This window comes from Saccopteryx bilineata, chromosome 4, assembly GCF_036850765.1.
Source record: "Saccopteryx bilineata isolate mSacBil1 chromosome 4, mSacBil1_pri_phased_curated, whole genome shotgun sequence".
Classification (NCBI taxonomy): Eukaryota; Metazoa; Chordata; class Mammalia; order Chiroptera; family Emballonuridae; genus Saccopteryx; species Saccopteryx bilineata.
This window is the reverse complement of record NC_089493.1, coordinates 145,828,014-145,849,652: the sequence shown is the minus strand read 5'-3', so window position 1 is coordinate 145,849,652 and position 21,639 is coordinate 145,828,014. Positions and strand designations below refer to the sequence as shown.

General features: G+C 41.7%; 1 protein-coding gene across 6 annotated transcripts in view; it reads right to left on the bottom strand.

Annotated features, from left to right (window-relative positions):
• The window catches only part of AMPH (amphiphysin), a 328,049-nt gene that overhangs the window by 69,041 nt on the left and 237,369 nt on the right, over positions 1–21,639 (bottom strand). For all 6 annotated transcript variants that reach the window (XM_066272141.1, XM_066272140.1, XM_066272144.1 and 3 more), the window contains exons 8-11: positions 15,210–15,285; positions 14,476–14,558; positions 11,603–11,741; positions 10,397–10,525 (exon numbers count right to left, since the gene is read on the bottom strand). In XM_066272141.1, coding sequence (XP_066128238.1) covers positions 10,397–10,525; positions 11,603–11,741; positions 14,476–14,558; positions 15,210–15,285 — 427 coding nt within the window. The remainder of the gene's footprint in view (positions 1–10,396; positions 10,526–11,602; positions 11,742–14,475; positions 14,559–15,209; positions 15,286–21,639) is intronic.

Here is a 21,639-nt window from a genome sequence, read left to right as displayed (position 1 = left end):
TACACATTAACATTTGTTCATTTCTTATGGTATTTTGATATATAAAAAAAATGTGTGCTTGAAATTGACCTAACCCAGGCTCAAGTAACACAGGAAAAGGCAGAGCAGAAATAAAGTCCCCTAGACCAGTGGTCCCCAACCCCCAGTCTGTGGATCAGTACCTGTCCATGGGCCATTTGGTACCGGTCCACAAAGAAGGAATAAATAACTTACATTATTTCCATTGTATTTATATTTAAGTCTGAACGATGTTTTATTTTTTTAAAATGACCAAATTCCCTCTGTTACATCCGTCTAAGACTCACTCTTGACGCCTGTCTCGGTCACGTGATACATTTATCCGTCCCACCCCAAAGGCCGGTCCGTGAAAATATTTTCTGACATTAAACCGGTCCGTGGCCCAAAAAAGGTTGAAGACTACTGCCCTAGACTACACCATGAGGAAGAGAATTGGGGTCAGTGATCACACAATTCAAGTTATAAATGATTGATATTTAATATAAGCTTCATTTTGACCACCTGTTGTCTAAAACTTGAAAGGTCACAACAAATGGATATTATATAAGAATGTAGATATTTATACAGAAAACTTTAAGAAATGGGTTATTTAAATTAATATTGGTCATAAACATAAAAAATTTAACTTAGAAATGTATGGAAAGCTTGGGAATATATCAGATAATAACTTTTTATTTTTTGTGTATCTGCACTCATTGTCAAAGGAAATCTGCTTAAAGATCACAATCCTGACTTTGAGTTTTTAGTTTTGCTGCATGATTATTCTTCATATATACTTTTTAAATTGTACAAGGATAATGCTGTACTGAGATCCCTCTTTCTTTAGTAGTTTCTATCACAAAACTGTCAACTGTTTCCCTTAGCCCCTATTCAAAGTCTGCATGAATTTTGTTTTTCACCAACTTTTATATTGATACACATTATATTTTTAAAATTTTGAAAACACAAATTACATTTAGATTGTGCTAGGTACTGTTAGAATAGCTTTATACATATAAACACAAACTCATGCTAATGCACTTTGCTGCAGTCTAATGATAACAACACTGTCAATGCCTTTCAAGAATTACTATACCGTATTCTGCAAACTGTGTTTTACCTGGCTCGTCTACTGCTTACAAATAACTGAGGAGCAGAAGGCGTCACTTTTCCACTTGGAGAGGAGGAGATGGGGTTGAATGAGATCATCTCCTGCCCCGGGTCCCCCAGCTGCAGCGCCGCTGTGGCCGGACAGCAGTGTGATTGATACCTGTGACTCCAGTACTCCTCCAAGTGCCACTGCTGCATCGGGTCCCACATCTCTCAGACACAGAACCTCAAGATTTGCAGTGGGATTCTCAATGTTCTGATAGTCCTCCATAAAAATTCAGGCTGCACAATTACGTCCATTAGTCCCTATGAGCCTACTGGATCCCCTTAAGGAAGCTCAAACAGAATTCAGAGATCATGGATGAAAAGAGCATTAGACTATAATAACTATGTTAAGCCTTTGATTGAGATAAATCTGGGTGCGTATCCCAATTTTGCCACTAGTTAGTTATCTCTTTGGGCAATTAATTCAGATTCATTGAGCTTCTATTTCTCCAAGCATAAAATAATAATAATAACCTGTAAAATTAGCATGAGTAATAAAGATAATACATACCTTGTACATAATTATAGGATATACTCAAAATAGAAATAGAAGCTAATATAGTTAATTACTGTTAGTAATTATGTATATCTATGAGAAATTAGTCATCACATATCCATCTGTTTGGTTGCCTTTAAAATGTATAGCTGGTTCTATCAGGCTCAGAGTCTATTTGGTTTTGCTCCTCAATCTTGAAAGTCATTCCTTAAGGTACTCATATCGAAGAGTAACTAGATAGAATTACACAAAAAGCAAAGAGGGTTGCCTATTTACATAATATTCCTTCATAAAAGGACATAGAAGCACTCACAACTTGGCCATTACATGGTGAAACACAGAGACATGTGATTTCACTTAACATAAAAAAGAAAACAATTTTTTTCTCATTCCTTATACCTGCATCACAATTAGAATACAGCCAATGTGGTCCCACATTCTTAAGCTTTGGGGGAGCTTGAGCTTAAGTACTGTTTACCATCAAAAGTCTAAAACAAGTGCCCTGGGGTGTGCTCCTGAAAAGGATACAAGGTATGGAAATCTCAGTAGGTAAAACATCTGCTGGGGAAACATTCTCAAGTACAACGGTCTTCTGTGCTGTATTTCATGAGGTGTTTTCTGCTTGGGGCAAATAAGTTTACCAATAAGTACTGCACTTCTTCCAGGATAGATGCACCACTGGAGCATAATCCTTGGGCTTTGTCATGGCCTCATGATAGATGTAAGTACTTCCTTATCTCTTGACTTGGGGCTGACCATGTATCATGCTTTGGCCAATAGATGTTAGTGAATGTAATACAAGCAAAGGCTTGAAATATGCTTGCACGGGTGACCTGCCCTTTTCCATGAAAAGTCCAAGTTTGGGGAAGACACTGGCCCAGGAGTATGGGAAACACATGAGGAACAGTGGACCCATCATGACTAATTTCTCAAAGTCACTGTTACAAAGAAATTCTTAAAGTGACCAGAGGAAGAAAGACATGTCACTCATGGAGAAACAATGAAAGGATACCAAAAGACTTACCACCAGAAATCGTGAAAGCTAAAGGTGGTGGAGCAGTTTCTTTAAAGTACTGAGAGAAAGAGACTGTCAACCTAGAATTGTATGCCTCTTTTATTTTATTGACTTTAGAGAGAGAAGAGAGAGAAAGAAGCAGGAAGCATCAACTCATAGTAGTTGCTTCTTGTATGTGCCTCAACCAGGCAAGCCAGGGTTTCAATCTGGTGACCTCAGCATTCCAGATCAATGTTCTATTCACTGTACCACCACAGGTCAGGCTCAATTTTATACCTCTTAAAAATATTTTTAATAAAAAAATTGCGAGATGAAATTTTTTTCAGACATACAAAAGCAGACATAATTCATTACCATCAGATCGACTCTACAACTCATGTGAAAGAACAGTTTTTCTGGCAGAAGAAACGATACCAGGTGAAAAAATGTGGATCTGCACAAAGGAATGAAGAGCTTCCGAGGTGGTGATGACATGGTAAGTACACATGACTGTTCCTATTACTTATATCTCCTTAAAGGGAATGACTGCTTAACCAAAACTGGTAACACAGTAATGGGAAGTTCATAACACAGACAAAAGAATATCCATGACAAAAATAGCACAAAAGCCAGAAGGGAAGAACTGAACTTCACTGAAGTAAAAAAAAACCTACTCTTCAAAAAGCACTAAGAGAATAACAAGACAGAGAGACACACACTGGGAGAAATACACAAATCACATTGATGATAAAAGACTTGTATCCAGAATACTTAGGGAACTCTCAAATCTCAAATAAATAAATAAATAAATAAATAATAAGCTGAAGTTTTTAACAGACACTTATAATGACATATTAATTTCATAATGTGAAAGGACAATGGCAGAATTGGCTTCTTAAGGCTGAATAATATGCCATTTAACTTCATGGTTGGAAGCTTATGGTAAGACCCCTACAGATGGCGCGTTGCAGTTAATGGGAGTGATCATCAAGTATACTGATAGGGTTCAAGGGCTGTGCAAGTGCAATCTCAGAATGGGCCATCTTTTAATCATTTTGAATGATGTTTTCAAGTGTTTGTTTCACAGCTTTTATCATATGGCCTCACCAATTGTTATCTTGCTGCCATATTTGCATTATGTGCCTACCTACATTTAAACAATTTTGCAATGCCCTGATAAGTTGACAACAAAATAAACTTTCCAGGGAATTATTTTCCAAGGTTTGTTTTGTTTGTTTTTTACTAGAACAATGTGATAGTTGGCAAAGTCATTCTCAGTGTAGCATGTCGGGTTTTGCTCACGGCCCTTCCACCCACCCTGAGCAGGAGTGGAAAAGCTGACAGTGATGAGAATAGGGACAGCAGGAGATGGAAACCAGGTTTCGTTATGACCATTGGATGCAGAGGTGGAGAAAATGGGTGAGTGAAGATCTTTTCACCACTACATCCTGGTATTTACCAAGACTATCAGTGAGGTGTAACCACCTGATTCTTCTAGAGAACACACATTCCGCATATTAAGGGTAAAATAGTTACAGAGATTTGTTTATTTACTGGAGGTCTTGTATCTACTCTCCTTCAGGTGGTTGAAAGGCTGGCACACAGTCCCAGCACCTGCTGTCCATGTTTGCTCTGGAGTACACTGTGTGGCTGACAGATGAAATAGGGATAAAGGCCTGAATATCATGGGGGTAATGTCACAATGGAGCTGAATGAGAGCTTGTACACAACATGGTTAGGCATGTGGCTGCCCAGCAGCTGTCCCTGTCCCACGTGTGGCTCACTCCTTTCTCACTGTCACTTGCATGCTTCCCCATTGTGAGCCCCTGGTCTTTCCTGACTCATTCTTCTGCTTTCCCCTCTTCCCTTCTCCTGTTAGCCTCCATGTCAGCTAACTCCCACCCTTAACCCACACCTCACACCATATTTAAAAATACAAAAACTCAACACTGGGTCATGTCACAAGGTGAGTTATACGATGCAAACTATCTAGGATTGTTACGAGACCTGCACTCTGAGAATCTGGGAAGGTGGTGAGGCCACATAACACAATGATTTAAGCATATTTTCAGAACTCTAGATGATAAATTAATCATTCTACAGGGTTATCTCGGCTGCAGGAATGGAGTAATGAGCTAAGCAATCTACTAGCATACTAGTGACTAAATTTTGGCTTCAAATGTATTGTATACTTTTCCTCCTTATTTTCATCTTACTAATTCTGTCTTAAAAAATGTTAACATGTTTACTTTGAAAAAAATATCAACTTAAAGAAGCCATAGCTTGTTTGGATATATGCTACACTGAAAAGAAAAGCCAAACTGGTGTTTAAAACCAGATTACAGACACCCAGAAAGTGGATGGTTTGTGTGTGCATAATTGCAGGCTGCTCTTACTGAAAATGTACAGATGACAAGGCCCATTGCATGACATTAGTTTGCAAGTTGAAAAACCTATTTCGATTTGGTTAGCTAGGAATAATGGGATGATTTCATGAGCTAAAAATGCAAGATGTGGCAGCAGACTGGAAAACAGAGATATCACAGTCACACAGTTAAGAGTACTAGCTTGGTCCCAACAGTCACAAGATAGAAAGTCTGTGCTGATGTCCTGCCATCTGGCATAGCAGGCACTTCCAACAGGAGTGATGAGAAGGGCTTGGAGGAATAAACTTGGATGTTCAAAATATAATCCCTCTAGATTTGTAATGAAGAATGCTATCTTAAAGGCATAAAATATACAACATCATCATGGGGAAAAGATTTAGGCAAAACAGTTGGGAGTGTCTCTTATAAAAAAAATCCTACCATGGGCCATCTTTTCTTCTTTGCCATTTGACAGAAAGAAGGGCAAGAAGGGACCCTTTCTCTATCTCTGTACTTCAGGGGGGCTCACATGTCCGAGCACCTTTCCATATCCACCTGGGTATGCTGGAACGTGGTGGCCAGGCTTGCTTCCAAGAGTGTGCTAGTGAGCAGGAGGCTCCTACTGACCAACCTGGTATGTCATCTATGGACTCGCATGACATAAGCCACAGAATGTTGCTGATGTACTCACTTTATGTCTCAAAATGTCTCAAATTGTTAATACGGACAAAGTCCTCCTTCTAAAAATATTTGCACAGGGACACAATCGCTGGTGAAAACCCTTATGGGAGAGAACGGTAAACATCAGAATTAAAGTTAAGTTGTCAAGTCAGAATAGAAAGCAATCCAAAACAAATTTTTTTTTAATTTTCCTGAAGTGAGAAGCAGGGAGGTAGAGAGACAGACTTCTGCATGTGCCCAACTGGAATTCACCTGGCATGCCCACTTGGGGGTGATGCTCTGCCCATCTGGGGTGTTGCTCCATTGCAATCAAAGCCTTTCTAGCACCTGAGGTGGAGGCCATGGAGCCATCCTCAGCACCCGGGCCAACTTTGCTCCAACGGAGCCTTGGCTGCAGGAGGTGAAGAGAGAGATAGAGAGAAAGGAGAGAGGGAGGGGTGGAGAAGCAGATGGGTGCTTCTCCTGTATGCTCTAGCTGGGAATCAAACATGGGACTTCCACACGCTGGGCTGATGCTCTACCACTGAGCCAACCAGTCAGGGTCCAAAACAATTTTTGAAGAAAAAAAAGAAACAAACAACTTTACTTGTATAGCTATTTATATGCATATTTACATGATTACTTTTTCTGGTTTTGCTCTCCTGTTAAAATCTTATTTTACGCTATTAATTTGGTTTTCAGAGTCATAATATCTTTTAAATATTATCTTTTAAAATATTTCACCACAACACTCATTTCTCAGGAACAGGGCACACTGGGGTAAAGGGAAGACTGTTTGAGAAATTCTGATTTAAACAAACAAAACTTCTGTTGCAGAACTTCTCAAAGCCTTGAACATGTTGACATGAACCATGAAAAACAGCTCAACCTCGCCACATAAAGCAAGCTTCTTATGAGACAACATGGAAAAAGACTGCTTTAAAAGACTAGTGCAGGAACACAAACAGACAGACACACCCACACAGAATTTCTTTTCATTAAGTTCTTGGGATGAAAAAATAGAGAGAAATGGGTTTGGCCATTGCTGTAAACACAGAATCAGAAAAGTATGGTCAGCCCTCTGGTCTTTACACTCGGTCATCTCCCTGTAAGTAGGTAAGAATATTTCCCAGAGAAGATTCTGTGATATATTTAAGGTCTGGGGCCATTCAAGGGCTCTAAGGTCTTATGGATGTCTGTTTTCAATCCCAGGATATATTCAAGAGAAGTATCAATAGGATTAACCTTGGTGTATAAGACAGGCAACTCCATCAACATGAGGGACATTTTAATCATTACATTATGAGCTTCTAGATGGGATTAATACAAATGCTTTTCTTCCCCATACATATATGACAAAGATAGCAAACTTGAGACATAAATGTATTTGTTAAATGTAGAAAGACTCAAATATTTTTAAAATACTAAATAAATTCAAAGGGACCACTCTATATTATCATATTGCACACATCTGGGGAAAACCTTCCCAGAACATTTGAGCTTTCTAGCTTTCAATACTCTGCTTTTTGACAGCTAACATCTCATTTTCTCCTGAAATTTCTATTTATTTTTTAAATCATTCCTCTGTGCGTGTCTAAACACGTTATCATCCAGATGAGATGATCCATTCACTCATAATATGTAGCTTGACATATAATCCAATCAAGACATCTAATACCACCAACACACAGGTACATAAGTGTTTTAAGTCCAACAGACCTAAATAAAGAACATATTTAAAGTCACATGATATTTAAATGGAGCAATTATAAATGGTCAGTCATGACATACACCTGACTCAGCTGAATGTTTTCCTGGAAGAAATCTGTTAACTTGCTGTGGTACTTAGTTCATGGCCACAAGTCTGTACCATGTGGAATCTCAATGTTGTAAAGCACTGGTTCTCACATGTGACCTGCAGTATCAGCATCACCTGGGAGCTTGCTACCAAGGCAGATTCTTGGTCCCTAGAACAGATCTCCTTACTTGGAAGCTGCTGGATGAGACCCAGAATGGTGAAGTAACACAAAATGGCTATATTAATATCTACAGAAGAAAAGCAACTGTCAATTGTTAACGTACTTCATGAAAAGCCAGCATCTGTAAATTTTAAAATAAAGCTAGACTGTACCACTCCAGAAGCTAAAATGTAGACTGAAATATTAATCCTTGCTTCACTCCCACTCTTGGCATCATGACCTGGAACCAATAGCCATTGAGTCAATGGAAGTGTTTCAAGTCACATGCCATGTTCCACCTGCTAGAGCCATGTTGCTTCTCAGATTCAGAATACATGGGAAAAAAACCCTTTCTGCCTCCTCCTCATATGAAAAGAAAACTACACTATATAAATGATATTGAACCCCAAAAATGCACACCCGTCATGTCTGTGGTAGGTAGTTCTTGCAAGTTGCCTGGCAGACTGATGGACATGACACACAGCCAGTAAGGTAGAGAGGTACTAGGAAACAGATACTTCACCCCCCTTCCACCAACGACGAGTTCACAGAGACTAGCCACATAGGGCCGCCAGCCACAGCAGATGGACAGCTTCTGGTTTGAAAGCTGCTCTCTTCTCTCTCTCCCAACTACTGACTTTTCCCATCACACTCACTCAACAATACCAGCCAAAGTTAATGTTCCTAGAAGTACTGAGAGGCCTCTTCTGGCATATGTGATTTCAAAAAGTGCTTTGCCTCTTTTTTTTTCCCTCACCATGAAGGATCCTTATCTGTGAGTCAGCAAACTACAAATAAAAACACATTTTAAAAGAAAGAACAATCTTGAACCCCATCTTTATTTCAGAATTAGTTTACATGTCACATTTTCTCTACTTCAGCTGTCTCAGCTGCTGAATCATGATGTCCTCAGCTAAGCACACCTGGTTTCTAGGTGGCCACGTTCTCTATCTGTGATGGAGTCGGGAGGGTGTTCACAAAGGGCCCCGGTGAAAGCAACTTGAGAATAAGGACAATATCACCCTAAAACCCTCTAAACTGAGAACTGATCTAGCAAAAGGGGGTAAAACTGAGCTGCTAGCTTACGCGCAAAGGGACAACAGAAGCTGGCAATGCACACTGCTCAAGTTTGGTGCCGGGCAGATGCAGGGTAAGATCATTTGATTCAAGACAGCTATTCCTGGCAGCGTCTATGTATCCACAGGCATAATTTGACTTTACACTGATAAACATGCACTGCCCTCCTCAGAGGAGCTGCTAAATCTCATTTCAAGCCCTAGTTAACTGACCAAATTCAGCACCTCATACAAACAACAGAAGGAGGAAAATAATCAGCTAAAAGCACTGTGTCTACTGAGAAATGGCTTCAAAAGGGATGGCCAATTATGATTCGCCACAGACTGCTTCTCAGTCTTTAGTTTCTGAGCCCTCTGATATCAGTACATTACTTCTACTATTTCTGATCCTGAGAACACAGGGAGGAATGATATTGGCATGACTGAGACTTTCACTCTTGAAACAAAGATGTGGCTTTAATGACATTAGGGACAACTCTGAGAGTCAAGGCCATTTCCCAGACAACTGGACAACCAAGCTGCTTGCAGGGACAGGTCTACGCCCCACTGAAGGCAATGGCAGGTGGAGCACCTGCACTCAGGTGTCTCTGAAACAAGGGGAACACTGACCTCTCCATTTGCCACGTCATGCACACGAACAGATTTACAGCTGCTGAAGGGCAGAAGACTTAAAAGTATTACCCTCTTTAATTTCATTTTCCTATTCTTTCCTAGGAAGTAATATGAACAAAGTAATAGGAGGTGCAAACATGAATTCATTTGTACTGATGTTTATGAAAGTGCTGGTGAAATCATTGAGAAATTGGAAGCAACCTGTGGTCGCAATCAGGGGTTGCTATGTTATCTGACAGAATACTTTGGTTAAACATTTTTACTTTTTTTTTTTTTGTATTTTTCTGAAGTTGGAAATGGGGAGGCAGTCAGACAGACTCCCGCATGCGCCCAACCGGGATCCACTGGCATGCCCACCAGGAGGCGATGCTCTGCCCATCTGGGGCGTTGCTCTGTCGCAACCAGAGCCATTCTAGCACCTGAGGCAGAGACCACAGAGCCATCCTCAGCGCCCGGGCCAATCTTGCTCCAATGGAGCCTTGGTTGCAGGAGGGGAAGAGAGAGAGAGGAAGGAGAGGGGGAGGAGTGAAGAAGCAGATGGGCGCTTCTCCTGTGTGCCCTGGCCAGGAATCGAACCCAGGACTCCTGCATGCCAGGCTGACACTCTACCACTGAGCAAACTGGCCAGGGCCTGGTTAAATTTTTTTTTTAAAAAGATTATACTATATGACACGAAAAAATGCTCAATGTGATTAAGTAGAAAAGTCAGGAATACATAACAACACAATCTGAATTTTGTGGAGCAAAATCAATATATAACTAAGAAAAAAAGATCAAAAGAAAATAAACCCAAGTATATTCATGACTAAGAGTGGTATGAATTAGTGATTATTAAAATTCTTCATTTTACATTTTTTAGTATCTTCCCATTTTCTACAAAAAGTATGTGTTGCTTAATCTTAATCAAAAATGAGTATTTTCAAATATGTACATCTCCCACTTAAAAATGTGTTAGCCATACCAAGCAAACCTGAATGGCATCTGAGATCACATTGCTGGTTCCAACCCTCACTTTCTTTACAGCTGACCCTGAGAGGCCCTCCACCATGGCCTCTGGACACCCGCTTCTGCACAGCACTCACCTGCGAATGTGTCGTCACACTGATTTCTGGGACAAAGTTGTCCTCAAAGAAACTGATGATGTTCTCCTGCTGCAGTTCCTTTGTGGGTGTGACTTTAGGCAGAGGAGGGACAGGAGGCCCTTTCCTTGTCTACAGGCATTAAACACAAAGAGTAGTTAATTCAGCCAAAGAATACATGTGAGGCACGCAGGAATCTCCTGTGAATAGAGCTGGGAGAACAGATAGCTCGCTGACCGAAATTCAGACCTGTATAGAGAAACAAGCCCATCTGATTAAGGTGAAGTGTGCCATCTGCTGGGGGCTCTCTGAGCCCTGACAAGCACTGGCCCAGTAAGAATAATTCAGGCCCTGAGGCTCCAGTCGCCTCAACACAAGGGCCAGCCATAGGGCCGGGGCCAGGCCTCTCTGCAGTTAAACTAAGGCAGGTCCTGCTCTGAAGCAAAATGAAAATGATTCCTCACTTCAGCAATAAATCAGAATTTTAAAATTAAAAGTACACAAGTTTTTCACTGGAATCAGTGAGCCTACCTACAGGCAGCATATATCTCATTTTCCACTCCCGGTTTTGAAAGAACTTTAAAGAGCTGTTCCATGTATCCCTGTGAGATTCCTGACTGAGTCTCAGCTATGCACGTGGAAGCCTGAACCAAACTGGAGACCAGATTTCCTAACGAAATTGCATTCCCAGCAGACAAAGGGAAGCCGTGTGGACACTTGTTCTCTGTCCTTCCCTGTCACGGCCTTAGTTTCCGCAGTCACTGGTTTCCTGAGCGTCTGAGTATCTGGCCCTGCCTCTGCCACACACGTCAGGTCAGACAGGGTGCAGGGGTGCACCCATGCACCGCTTCCTTGCCGTGGTGCCCCAAATGTGCCCTAAAGCTCTACAGCAGGCAGGCTGCATGGAGAAGGCAGGGTTAACCGAAACGTTGAAAGAGAGGATTCTGAGAGCAAGAGATGGGAAGAGAGGGCATCAAGTTACCTGGCAAAGCTAAGATAAACATGCTCAAGTATAGAGTGTGCAAGAAAATAAAAAATCCAACAAGAAAAATGCACTGATTCCTTGGTGACAATCACAACACCTGAAGATCCACACCTCAGTCTCCCAACCGGAAACTCCTCAATGCCCCAGCCCTGCAGGACAGTCCCAGATGGGACCATCCCATCACAAACTCTTCCAGTTGCCCAATATATTTGATCTCTTCCTACCTGAGAAGGTGACCGAGGCCGCGCCGGTGCGGGAGACGTGGGTGCCAGCATGTGATTGGGACTAGCCGTGGGGCTCGGCATGGGGGAGTGCTCCTCGGGCGGCGATGGAGTCTTCGCAATGCGGAGAGGACCCGAGTCACTAGATGAGCACACGAGACGTAAGCCAGGGGCCTTCTAAAGAGCAGGATCTACTTATCAGGGTCCTCCATCCCAGAGAAACCCTGAGCCCTAACAGCTGTTATTTGTTACCTACTCTCCCGTCCATGTTAATTATGGTGGTTATTAACGGATAATGGAATAACTAGCACCATTTATTGACCACTGTGTGCCAGACACTGTTCATAGATCTCTAGTCACCATAATCCATGTGTAGAGGAGTTAAAAGTCCCTAAAGTCACTGGGCAATTTACTGGATCTGAATTCAGACCTTACTAATGCAATCTTGTTCTTCCCACTATGCCAACCAGGATTCGCAAGCATCTTTCATTAATAAGGTGAATTAATTGAACTAACTGCATTCTTTTTTTTTTTTTTTTTTTGACACAGAGACAGAGAAAGAGTGAGAAAGAGGGACAGATAAAGACAGACAGACAGGAATGGAGAGAGATGAGAAGCATCAGTCATCAGTTTTTCATTGCGACACCTAAGTTGTTCATTGATTGCTTTCTCATATGTGCCTTGACCGTGGGCCTTCTGTAGACCGAGTGACCCCTTGCTCAAGCCAGTGACCTTGGGACCAGGCTGGTGGCTTTGCTCAAACTAGATGAGCCTGCACTCAAGCTGGTGACCTCGGGGGTCTCAAACCTGAGTCCTCCGCATCCCAGTCCAACGCTCTATCCACTGCGCCACCACCTGGTCAGGTGCATTCTTCATTTACAAGAGAATCTTGGGGCCCTAGCCAGTTCACTCAGTGGATAGAGTGTCGGCTGGCATATGGACATCCTGGGTTCAATTCCCAGTCCGAGCACACAAGAAAAGTGACCATCTGCTTCTCTCCTTCTCTCTTTCTCCCTTCTCTCCCTCTTCTCCTCCCATAGCCAGTGGCTATATTGGTTTGAGTGCTGGCCCCAGGCACTGAGGTTAGCTTGGTTTATTTGAGCATCGGCCTTAGGGGCTACCGGGCAGATCAGGTCAAGGCACATGCAGGAGTCTATCTCACTATCCCCTCCTCTCATGTAAAAAATAAAAAAGAAAAAGAGAATCTTGCTATGTTATAATTATAAATTTCATGTTAAAAGGCATCCTTAGGATAGTATAGATTTTGTAGAAGTGCTTTCAGATAACACCCTGAAAGTAATTCATTAACTGTTTTTGCTTCCACACCTTAAAGAAGAATGACTCAACTCACGCACCCTGACATTTGCAAATAAATTATATGATGGACCAGAGTCAGAAATATTTACTGACAATCCACAGCATCCTTTGCACCAGGCCAGGTGCATGTGAACAGCCCCAGTTTAATGGCTGAGAGTGTACCTGTTCTCTAAGAATTGTAAAAGTCTACAGATTGAGGAAACAGGATCTGCATCCCCAAATAAACAAGCATGTACATAGCAGCCTGGTCTACCAGGGATCAGGTCCTATAGAGAGAACCTAGCCACGTCACATGACTGGGGCTGTGGCCGGCAATCATGGCCTCTCCAGGAAGCACAACCCCAATGGAGACAGAGACAGCTGTGCTCACTCACCACATCTGTTAAATGACCATGGTCCCACTCTCTTCATTTTATCTGATTTAGCAACTTTGAAAGTTTCAGATTTGTTCCTTTCCTCTCTCTATAAGGGAGCTCCCTTAATTTTTTTGATGTATTTTATTTTATTTCTAAAACACCCAAATGTCATTTTGATATTATAACTCTTACTTTGTTCCTGGCTATACTGGAAACAATAGCTCTACCCCTTTCATGTATTCTTTTAGGCAATATTCTTTCTCTTAGAAGGAGAAGATACATTCACGTCTCTTCAGTATAGCAGGCAGACCAGAGACCATAAGTCCAAAGATTATGAGCAGCCTCCAGAGAGATCCAAACACTGGCCTATGGAGGTGATGGTGCCTATGTATGATCATGTGTAGTTTTAGAAGTGTGTATCTGAGTGTATTGCAAGTATAGAATGTCACAACTGCCTATTACCTTAAAGCTATTTAGTCCAATAGCATCATTTCCCCCCTATTAATTTAGAAAAAGAAATGAGATCTTTAATCACAGAGGCTCTCGGACTTAAGAAGGCATTGCATGTTAACCAAGTATAGAGTCACTTCCAGTCCAAGACTCGCTTGCCTACATTCCTTGTGTACAAAATGCCTGAGAAGGATGGCATAAGACAGATTCCAAAATCACAGGAGAAAGCTGGTGAAAAGCCAAACAGCCCTGGCAATGCAGACAACTGACCTGTGAATCACTGAGCCTGTGGTGCATTTGACTGACATACTCAATATAGCCACATGCAAAAAACCAAACAATACAGTGTTTGCGAGCTGGAGTTAGAAAAGAAGATGATGGTGAGGTCTCACCTACTTAATCTTTCCTTTCCCAAAACGGATTGAGTACGTTATCACCAACGATAATGTCAGTGCACAACTAGAAATTATCATTTAAAATGTATACCACTGCACTCAGGTGCCGTGGAAAGCAGAGGCAGAGGTCAGTTCCACTGTGACACTGAGCAGAGACCAGGTGGGCACATCTGGAGGTGGAGGGTAAATGTCAAGGCTCAAAACTGAGGCTGGTGTCTGCCTGTCCGGGAAGGGCCCTCATACTAGAGTGTCACAAGGTGAGTAGAATAGTACAGGCTGATAAAGACTGCAGAAAGTGCAATAAGCATTGTCTAAAAGGAGAATGAACATGAACTTGGCTTTGACAAACCTGGCCTACCTGGGAGCGCCTTGAATGGTGAAGGCCTTGTCAGCGTGCTGGTCACCTAGTTTCGTCATCACTTCATAGAGTTTGTGGCAAAGCTAAGGGGACAGAGGCAACCTGTCTATTAGCTGCAAGTCACTGTGATGCCTTCTCAGGCTACTGCCTTCCAAAAGGGATTGTTCATAAAAAGTTGTAATTCATGTCAAAACTGAAAGGCCACAAACACAAATAAGCTTAAAAAATTAAAATATATTTATTTACCAGAGTATGGAGCAGAAAACAAAACGAAAAAAAATTGTTTACATACCACCACCTGCTAAAATAAAAAAATAACAGTTGGCAGCACAGCTGCTGATAATCTGAATACTTGGGAGACAAATATTTCCTCTGCTTAAAATACCACTTCAAACTCCAACATTTTAAAAACCGACTTAAAAAAACAATAACCCAAAACTCTGAAACTGTGACAATGAAAAAAAAAAAAGAATTTCAGAAGAGAAATAAAAGCAGCCGGTGCTCCATGGGAACATTTTTGAATACCCACAAACTAAAATCTTTGAAAGACACAGAGAAATACACGGTTACAATAACAACAAAAATTGTAAAACTATTACTGAGAGTAATAATACACTATTAAAAGCAAGGAAGTGAGCTCATTCTTTGCATAATGCTCTGCCACTTCATCTGTTTCTGGAATAAATGTTCATTTACTTTCTAATCCATAAATCAAAATAATCATCATTACTCACCACTGCAATTTCCTTATGAAACTTGGCCTCGAGGCTTGAGACATTTTTGAAAGTGTTGACGTAAAATCCAACTCGTCTGCCATGTGGAGAATCGGAGAGGAAAGAATAGAAGGAGAAGACCAGTGAGCAAACTGTATTTTAATAGCAGTAAAATGTATTAAAATAAGTTTCATTTATATAATTTTGAATAACATTGGATTAAATAAAATACTTAACCCAAAGTATGCCCAACCTTTCCTGATCCAAAATATGAACAAAAATAGTGTCTTTTGTCATAGAGCACTGTCCTAAAATGTAGCTAGTCCCCAATCAGTGGTTCTCGTTCTTGATGTGCTTCAGAGCCAGTGGGGTGGTGTCTGTTTTGGGAGGTCTGAGGTGGAGAGGGAGAATTTGCATTTCTAATAGCTGTAGGTGTTACTGATGCCATTGGCGCAGAGATCACACTTTGGAAACACTGCCCTAAGAATTAACTTGTAGTTCAGACATGTATCTTATAAAGGTTTTGAGATACAGAGTATATTTTTAATTTTTTACAAAATATAAATGATCTAGTTTGGGTTTCATAGATTTCTATCCTGAAATTTGTGTGACAGAAGAAAATAAAAGACCTATAAAATAATTACAATTCTTTAGCTAGAATAAGAGTATGCTTTCATTGAACAAATAAAAATACAAGCTGTCCATTCGCAAGTATCTCAAACATGTCTGTGCAGCAAAGTCATGGGGGGGGGGGTGCTCTGTGACATTAGCAAAGCCTCTGCAGCTGTTTAGCTCCCTAATAATAAGTACACCAGTCAGCCCAGTGGATTCAGCCCAGTATCCCCAGTAAATGCTCCCTCTGCTCTAAATGAGGGCCCTTTGGACTCCGTATTAATTCAACCCTTCTGAATCCATCTGAGTAAATTTCACTTTGACTTAATCCATGTTTTTGTTTCAATGACACTCTCAAAAGTAACCTCAGAATTTTAACTGGTTAATTAGATTCCAAATCTCAATCAAGAGCGAGTAAGGACTTAGCTATAATAAACATGAAAGAGGCCCTGGCCAGTTGGCTCAGCGGTAGAGCGTCAGCCTGGCGTGCAGGGAACCCGGGTTCGATTCCCGGCCAGGGTACATAGAGAAGTGCCCATTTGCTTCTCCACCCCCCTCCCCTCCTTCCTCTCTGTCTCTCTCTTCCCCTCCCGCAGCCAAGGCTCCATTGGAGCAAAGATGGCCCGGGCGCTGGGGATGGCTCCTTGGCCTCTGCCCCAGGCGCTGGAGTGGCTCTGGTCGCAGCAGAGCGATGCCCCGGAGGGGCAGAGCATCGCCCCTGGTGGGCGTGCTGGGTGGAACCCAGTCGGGCACATGCGGGAGTCTGTCTGACTGTCTCTCCCCATTTCCAGCTTATAAAAATACAAAATAATAATAATAATAATAATAATAATAATAATAAACATGAAAGAAGCCTAATCTATGGAGTAGACATATATTCTGGTAGTTTCTGATGAGAATATTTCCCGGGGAAATAGGACTGTGCCTGTACACAGTGTGTGCCCCTCTTATTTAGACACTGAGAGGAAAAGACAGAGAAAGGGCTCTGGGGCTTAGCTGTGCCCTGTGGTGTGCAGGACGCCCACAAGCAGAGGGGACAACCTTCTGTCATCACTAAGGCTCACGGAGAGAGCAGCCGTCTTAGCATCTTTACACATTCTCTCACTAAATCTTCCTAACTACCCTGGAGGTGGTGGTCCCCACTTTAGAGCCAGGAAACTGAGGCACAGAGAGGTTACTTGTCCAAGGCCATGCAATTAATAAACAGAGAACCAGTATTTGGACCCAAAAGGAAGAAAATACAATAGAAGAACATGAAAGGTTGGCTGAAAAATTTTGCTAAAGCAATATTATTGTTATTTCTGTGTTTTCCCATGAATAAGGCGGTTTATAATTTCACAAAATAAAAGCTAGAAGTCCAATTTAGAGATGCAGAGGTAAAAAAATTGCTGAGTGCTAAATCTATACAACCAATGAGACTTTCGTTCTCTATGGCTTAACCTGTACCTTAAATTTCTACCATGTTCTACTCAATCTTCTTCTTTAAAAAAAAAATAGAAAATTTTGTAAGACTAGTTACTTGGGTTTACTTCATCATTTTTTCCCAAGCTTTAATGAGGTACAATTGACAAAGCCATAAGATATTTAAAGTGTACATTGTGGTGACTTGATTTATGTAACCAGGCATGGGCAAAGGTAGGTTTACAGTTGTTAGCATGAAAAATACAATAATTAATTAATAAATAAATAAATATACACCAAACTGTGTTTTGCATACTCACAGCTGTAAACCTACTTTTGCCTGCCCATGTACATTGTAAAAGGAGTCCTCCCATCTAGTTAATTAACACATCCATCACATTACATTTTATTGGTGTGAGAACTTTTAACTTCTACTCTCAGCAAATTTCCACTGTACAATACAGTGTTATCAACTATAGTCACTATCCTTTACATTAGATACCAAACCTTATTTATCATACAGCTTTACCAACCTCTCCCTGCTTCCTGCGGCCCCCGCGTGCCATTCACCTCTCCACTTCCTAGGAGTTTACCTTTTGTGATTTCACATCTAAGTGATACCATGCAGTATCATCTCACTCAAATGGCTGTCATCAAAAAGACAAGAGAACCCCTGTGCACTGTCGGTGGGAACGCAGATTGGTGCAGCAACACTGAAAAAAAGTGTGAAGGCTCCTCAAATATTTAAAATAGAAACATCATCTGACCTCAGCAACCCAGGATTGTAAAGAGACACATGCATCCTTCCCTTAACTGCAGCATTATTCACAATGGCCGAGATGTGGGAAGAACCTGTGTCCATCGATGGATGAGTGGACAAAGAAGAAGTGAGGTTTTATATAAATATATATACATATATATATAATTATATTGTGTTTATATACATAGAATATTATTCATGCATGAGAAAAAGGAAACCCTTCCATTGTGATAGCTGGATGGAGCTTGAGGGCATTATGCTCAGTGAAATAAGCTGACAGAGAGAGGCAACGTTTCACTGAACCTTGATGTGCTATTTCTACAGTGACCCTGTGTCCCTGATTTCACATATCTGTTCCTTTCAGCTGAATTAGAATTCTATCTATAACCATGCATATCTTTGTGCATGTATATAAATATATTATATAAATATTCATCTGCATAAACATATATTAATAAAAAATATCCTAGTGCAGTGAGTTTGGGAAACAATAGGTACTAAAGAGGGTCAGAGCGGAAGCCTGGGAGACAGCCTGGTGATGCAGACCTGTGCTCTGAGACAAAGGGCCTTCACAGGGCACAGTGTTTACTAGCAGACAATGGTTATTCATAGCCCCTGGCCATGTTTGAGATGGGCAAAGCGGAGAGCCTGGGCTTGCATTTGAGGAAGTAGCTAAGGCAGCAGCTGATGGCAAGGAGAAACTGCAGATGCTCTGACTCCCCTGTCCAGAGGGACCAGACCCTGTTGTGTTTGCAGAGAAGTCTTCCTGGACACTGAAAGTGGCAACTCACGACCCTTTTACTAGGACCCCCGTCAGTAAGTAATTTTCAATCCTTCCCTCATTCAATTACTCAACCAAGGGCCTATCCCAGTCCAGCTGCACACCCAGTGGTGGGGTGAGGTAGCCCCAGAAACTGGCACTCTTATCAGAGGAGGCTGATTAATGAACACATGCCCCATTAATACTGTAAGGGAAAGAATCAGATTTTAAGACAGCGTGTAACTGTGAAAGTTATCACAAAAGGCCATGCAAGACTAATTATCAAAAATGACTAGACAGCTGAAGGAACTGACAGGTGAAGGAAATAAGGAGCCCTGTGCCAGCTGCAAACATCTGTTTGAGAAGACAAAGTCAGGCAGGACTGAGAACAGGTGTGATTTAAACAGAATGTGGGTGTCAATGAAGGGCGGAGGGAGGTGAGATTAATTAGTCATACTACTTTATTTTTATTGATTTTTCAGTATCATAAACCAACCCTAGTGAAGATCTAGGAATTCAATCTGTGCACAACTTTACCATTTCCTTATAATGAGTTCCTTGAATGTAAATATATGTGGGAGGAACACACAGCAGAAGGCTTTGATGTACCTGCCAAACAGCTTTCTCCAGGGTGGGCCTTCATGCCACCTCAACTTCAAATACGACTGGATACAAAACCTTTGTTCATTTGATAAATCGGCAAGAGTTAGCATATCGCCAACGTTTACATTTATACTACTGATATGAAAATTAACCCTTTTTTGTTCATTTAGTTATTGCTCATCTGTATTCCTCCTTTTGTGAGTCACTTATATTTTTTTACTTACATTTTAGTGCCTGTTTCATTATTATTTGTAAGATGCTTTATATTAAACATATTAAACCTTGGATACATTTGCCAAAAACAAGAATCTCCATTCTTCTGTCTTTAACTTCTGTTTTCTGATATAAAGCATGTCTACTTGTTTAGATCAATTATTGTTTATAGAAATAACTGGGGAAGTACCAAAAAATATCTTATTTAAAATGAGTAAACATCTATAATTTTCTTGTTTTTATGGTTCCTTTTTAGAATTTAGAAATTAAATCAACTAGGATTACTTAATTTAGAAAAAAAAAGTTAAATATTTTGATGCAGTTTATTATTCGGTGATTTCCTCTGTTTATGAAATCAGAGACTCCTCCCGAGTAGGCACTGCCCCCCACTACATGATGGGCACCTGACAGCACATCTGGTGCAGCTCAGCACACACAGACTGCTCCCCGTGGGGGGGAGTGACCGGAAGTGAGCGAATGGGAAAATGGGGCACTCTCTGCACTGGAAGGGCATGTTCTGATTGGAACCTTAGCTTGTAAAGAACTAGTGTCACCAACAGGGAAACATTCACCAGAAAGACTTCCTGGCTCTGAATTCTGATGTTACCTGCTTGGGAGGTTTATTTCACAAGTTCTTTATAAACAAGGGACTCAGAGACTTTACTATTTCCCTAAAAGACTTTTCTGAGGCCCTGGCCAGTTGGCTCAGTGGTAAAGCGTTGGCCTGGCATGCAGGAGTCCCGGGTTCGATTCCCGGCCAGGGCACACAGGAGAAGCGCCCATCTGCTTCTCCATCCCTCCCCCTCTCCTTCCTCTCTGTCTCTCTCTTCCCCTCCCGCAGCCAAGGCTCCATTGGAGCAAAGTTGACCCGGGCGCTGAGGATGGCTCTGTGGCCTCTGCCTCAGGTGCTAGAATGGCTCTGGTTGCAACAGAGCAACGCCCCAGATGGGCAGAGCATCGCCCCCTGGTGGGCATGCTGGGTGGATCCCGGTTGGGCGCATGCAGGAGTCTGTCTGACTGCCCCCCCGTTTCCAACTTCAGAAAATACAAAAAAAAAAAAAAAAAAGACTTTTCTGAGGCATCCTCAGCCCCCTTCTGGTTGGCTGTCAAGACCAAGTCAATTTCCTTATTAAGACATTTTTTTGTTTTTCAAGACGATGGGAAAGATTAACAGCTGAGCTTATACAGTCACAGCTCTCAGGCCAGGACATGATCCCTCTGCATTGGCATAAGGAAGTCTGCCTTCCCTTGGGGGTACTCTCTGCTTTCCCCAGCCACCTGCAGGGGTAAGCAGCCTCAGCCAGCTACCCCTCACTCACCGTGGGATTGCAACTGGAGATACAAGAGTTTTCTCCTGGCTCTGCCCTGCTCCTCTGAGCTCATTTACACTGTCCTCTGAGATTTATGCCACACGTGTGCAACCTCCCGGCCACACCCCCACCTTCTCTCCCAGCCACTCTCACTTCCCACAGCTGCACATGCCTCTGGGTTCCCTCCCTCCTTCATCAAGTCCTGGCACCAACGCAGTGGATCTCCACATCCACATGACTGCAAGTAAATAACAAGTTTCTAACTCTGACCTCTGTGACCTCAGTGTTTTTATTTAACACATTCTGCAAGGACTCCCTACTGCATACTCTAGATCTTGTTCTCACTCAAAACTGTTCCACCTCTGAAATGAGAAAATTCAGCAGTCCACCCACACCCTAAATTCCTAGGCATCCAGAGCCTTCACTCATCATTCATCCACTTCCACCCAGCTGCTGACCTTTGTTTTTTTTGGGGGGGGGTTGTATTTGTACTGGAACATGCCCAGCACTATTATTGTTCCCCAAGCAAGTAAACCTCTCATCTTTTTGTAATGCAGGTAGCTTAAGAATAGCTTTATTTTTTACTAAAGAATATATTTGTAGAAAAATGAGAAAGTAATATTGTTTTATGAATATTTAATATATGGGTTGATAATTATTCCATATGTCAGAAGGACCCTGGTTTTCTGGAAAGAGCAGTGAAATTCACAACACTTGTTTGCTTTTTAAAAATTATTATTTTATTTTTACTTTTTGGAGTCATTTATACCTAACCCCCTCACTATCCCTCCA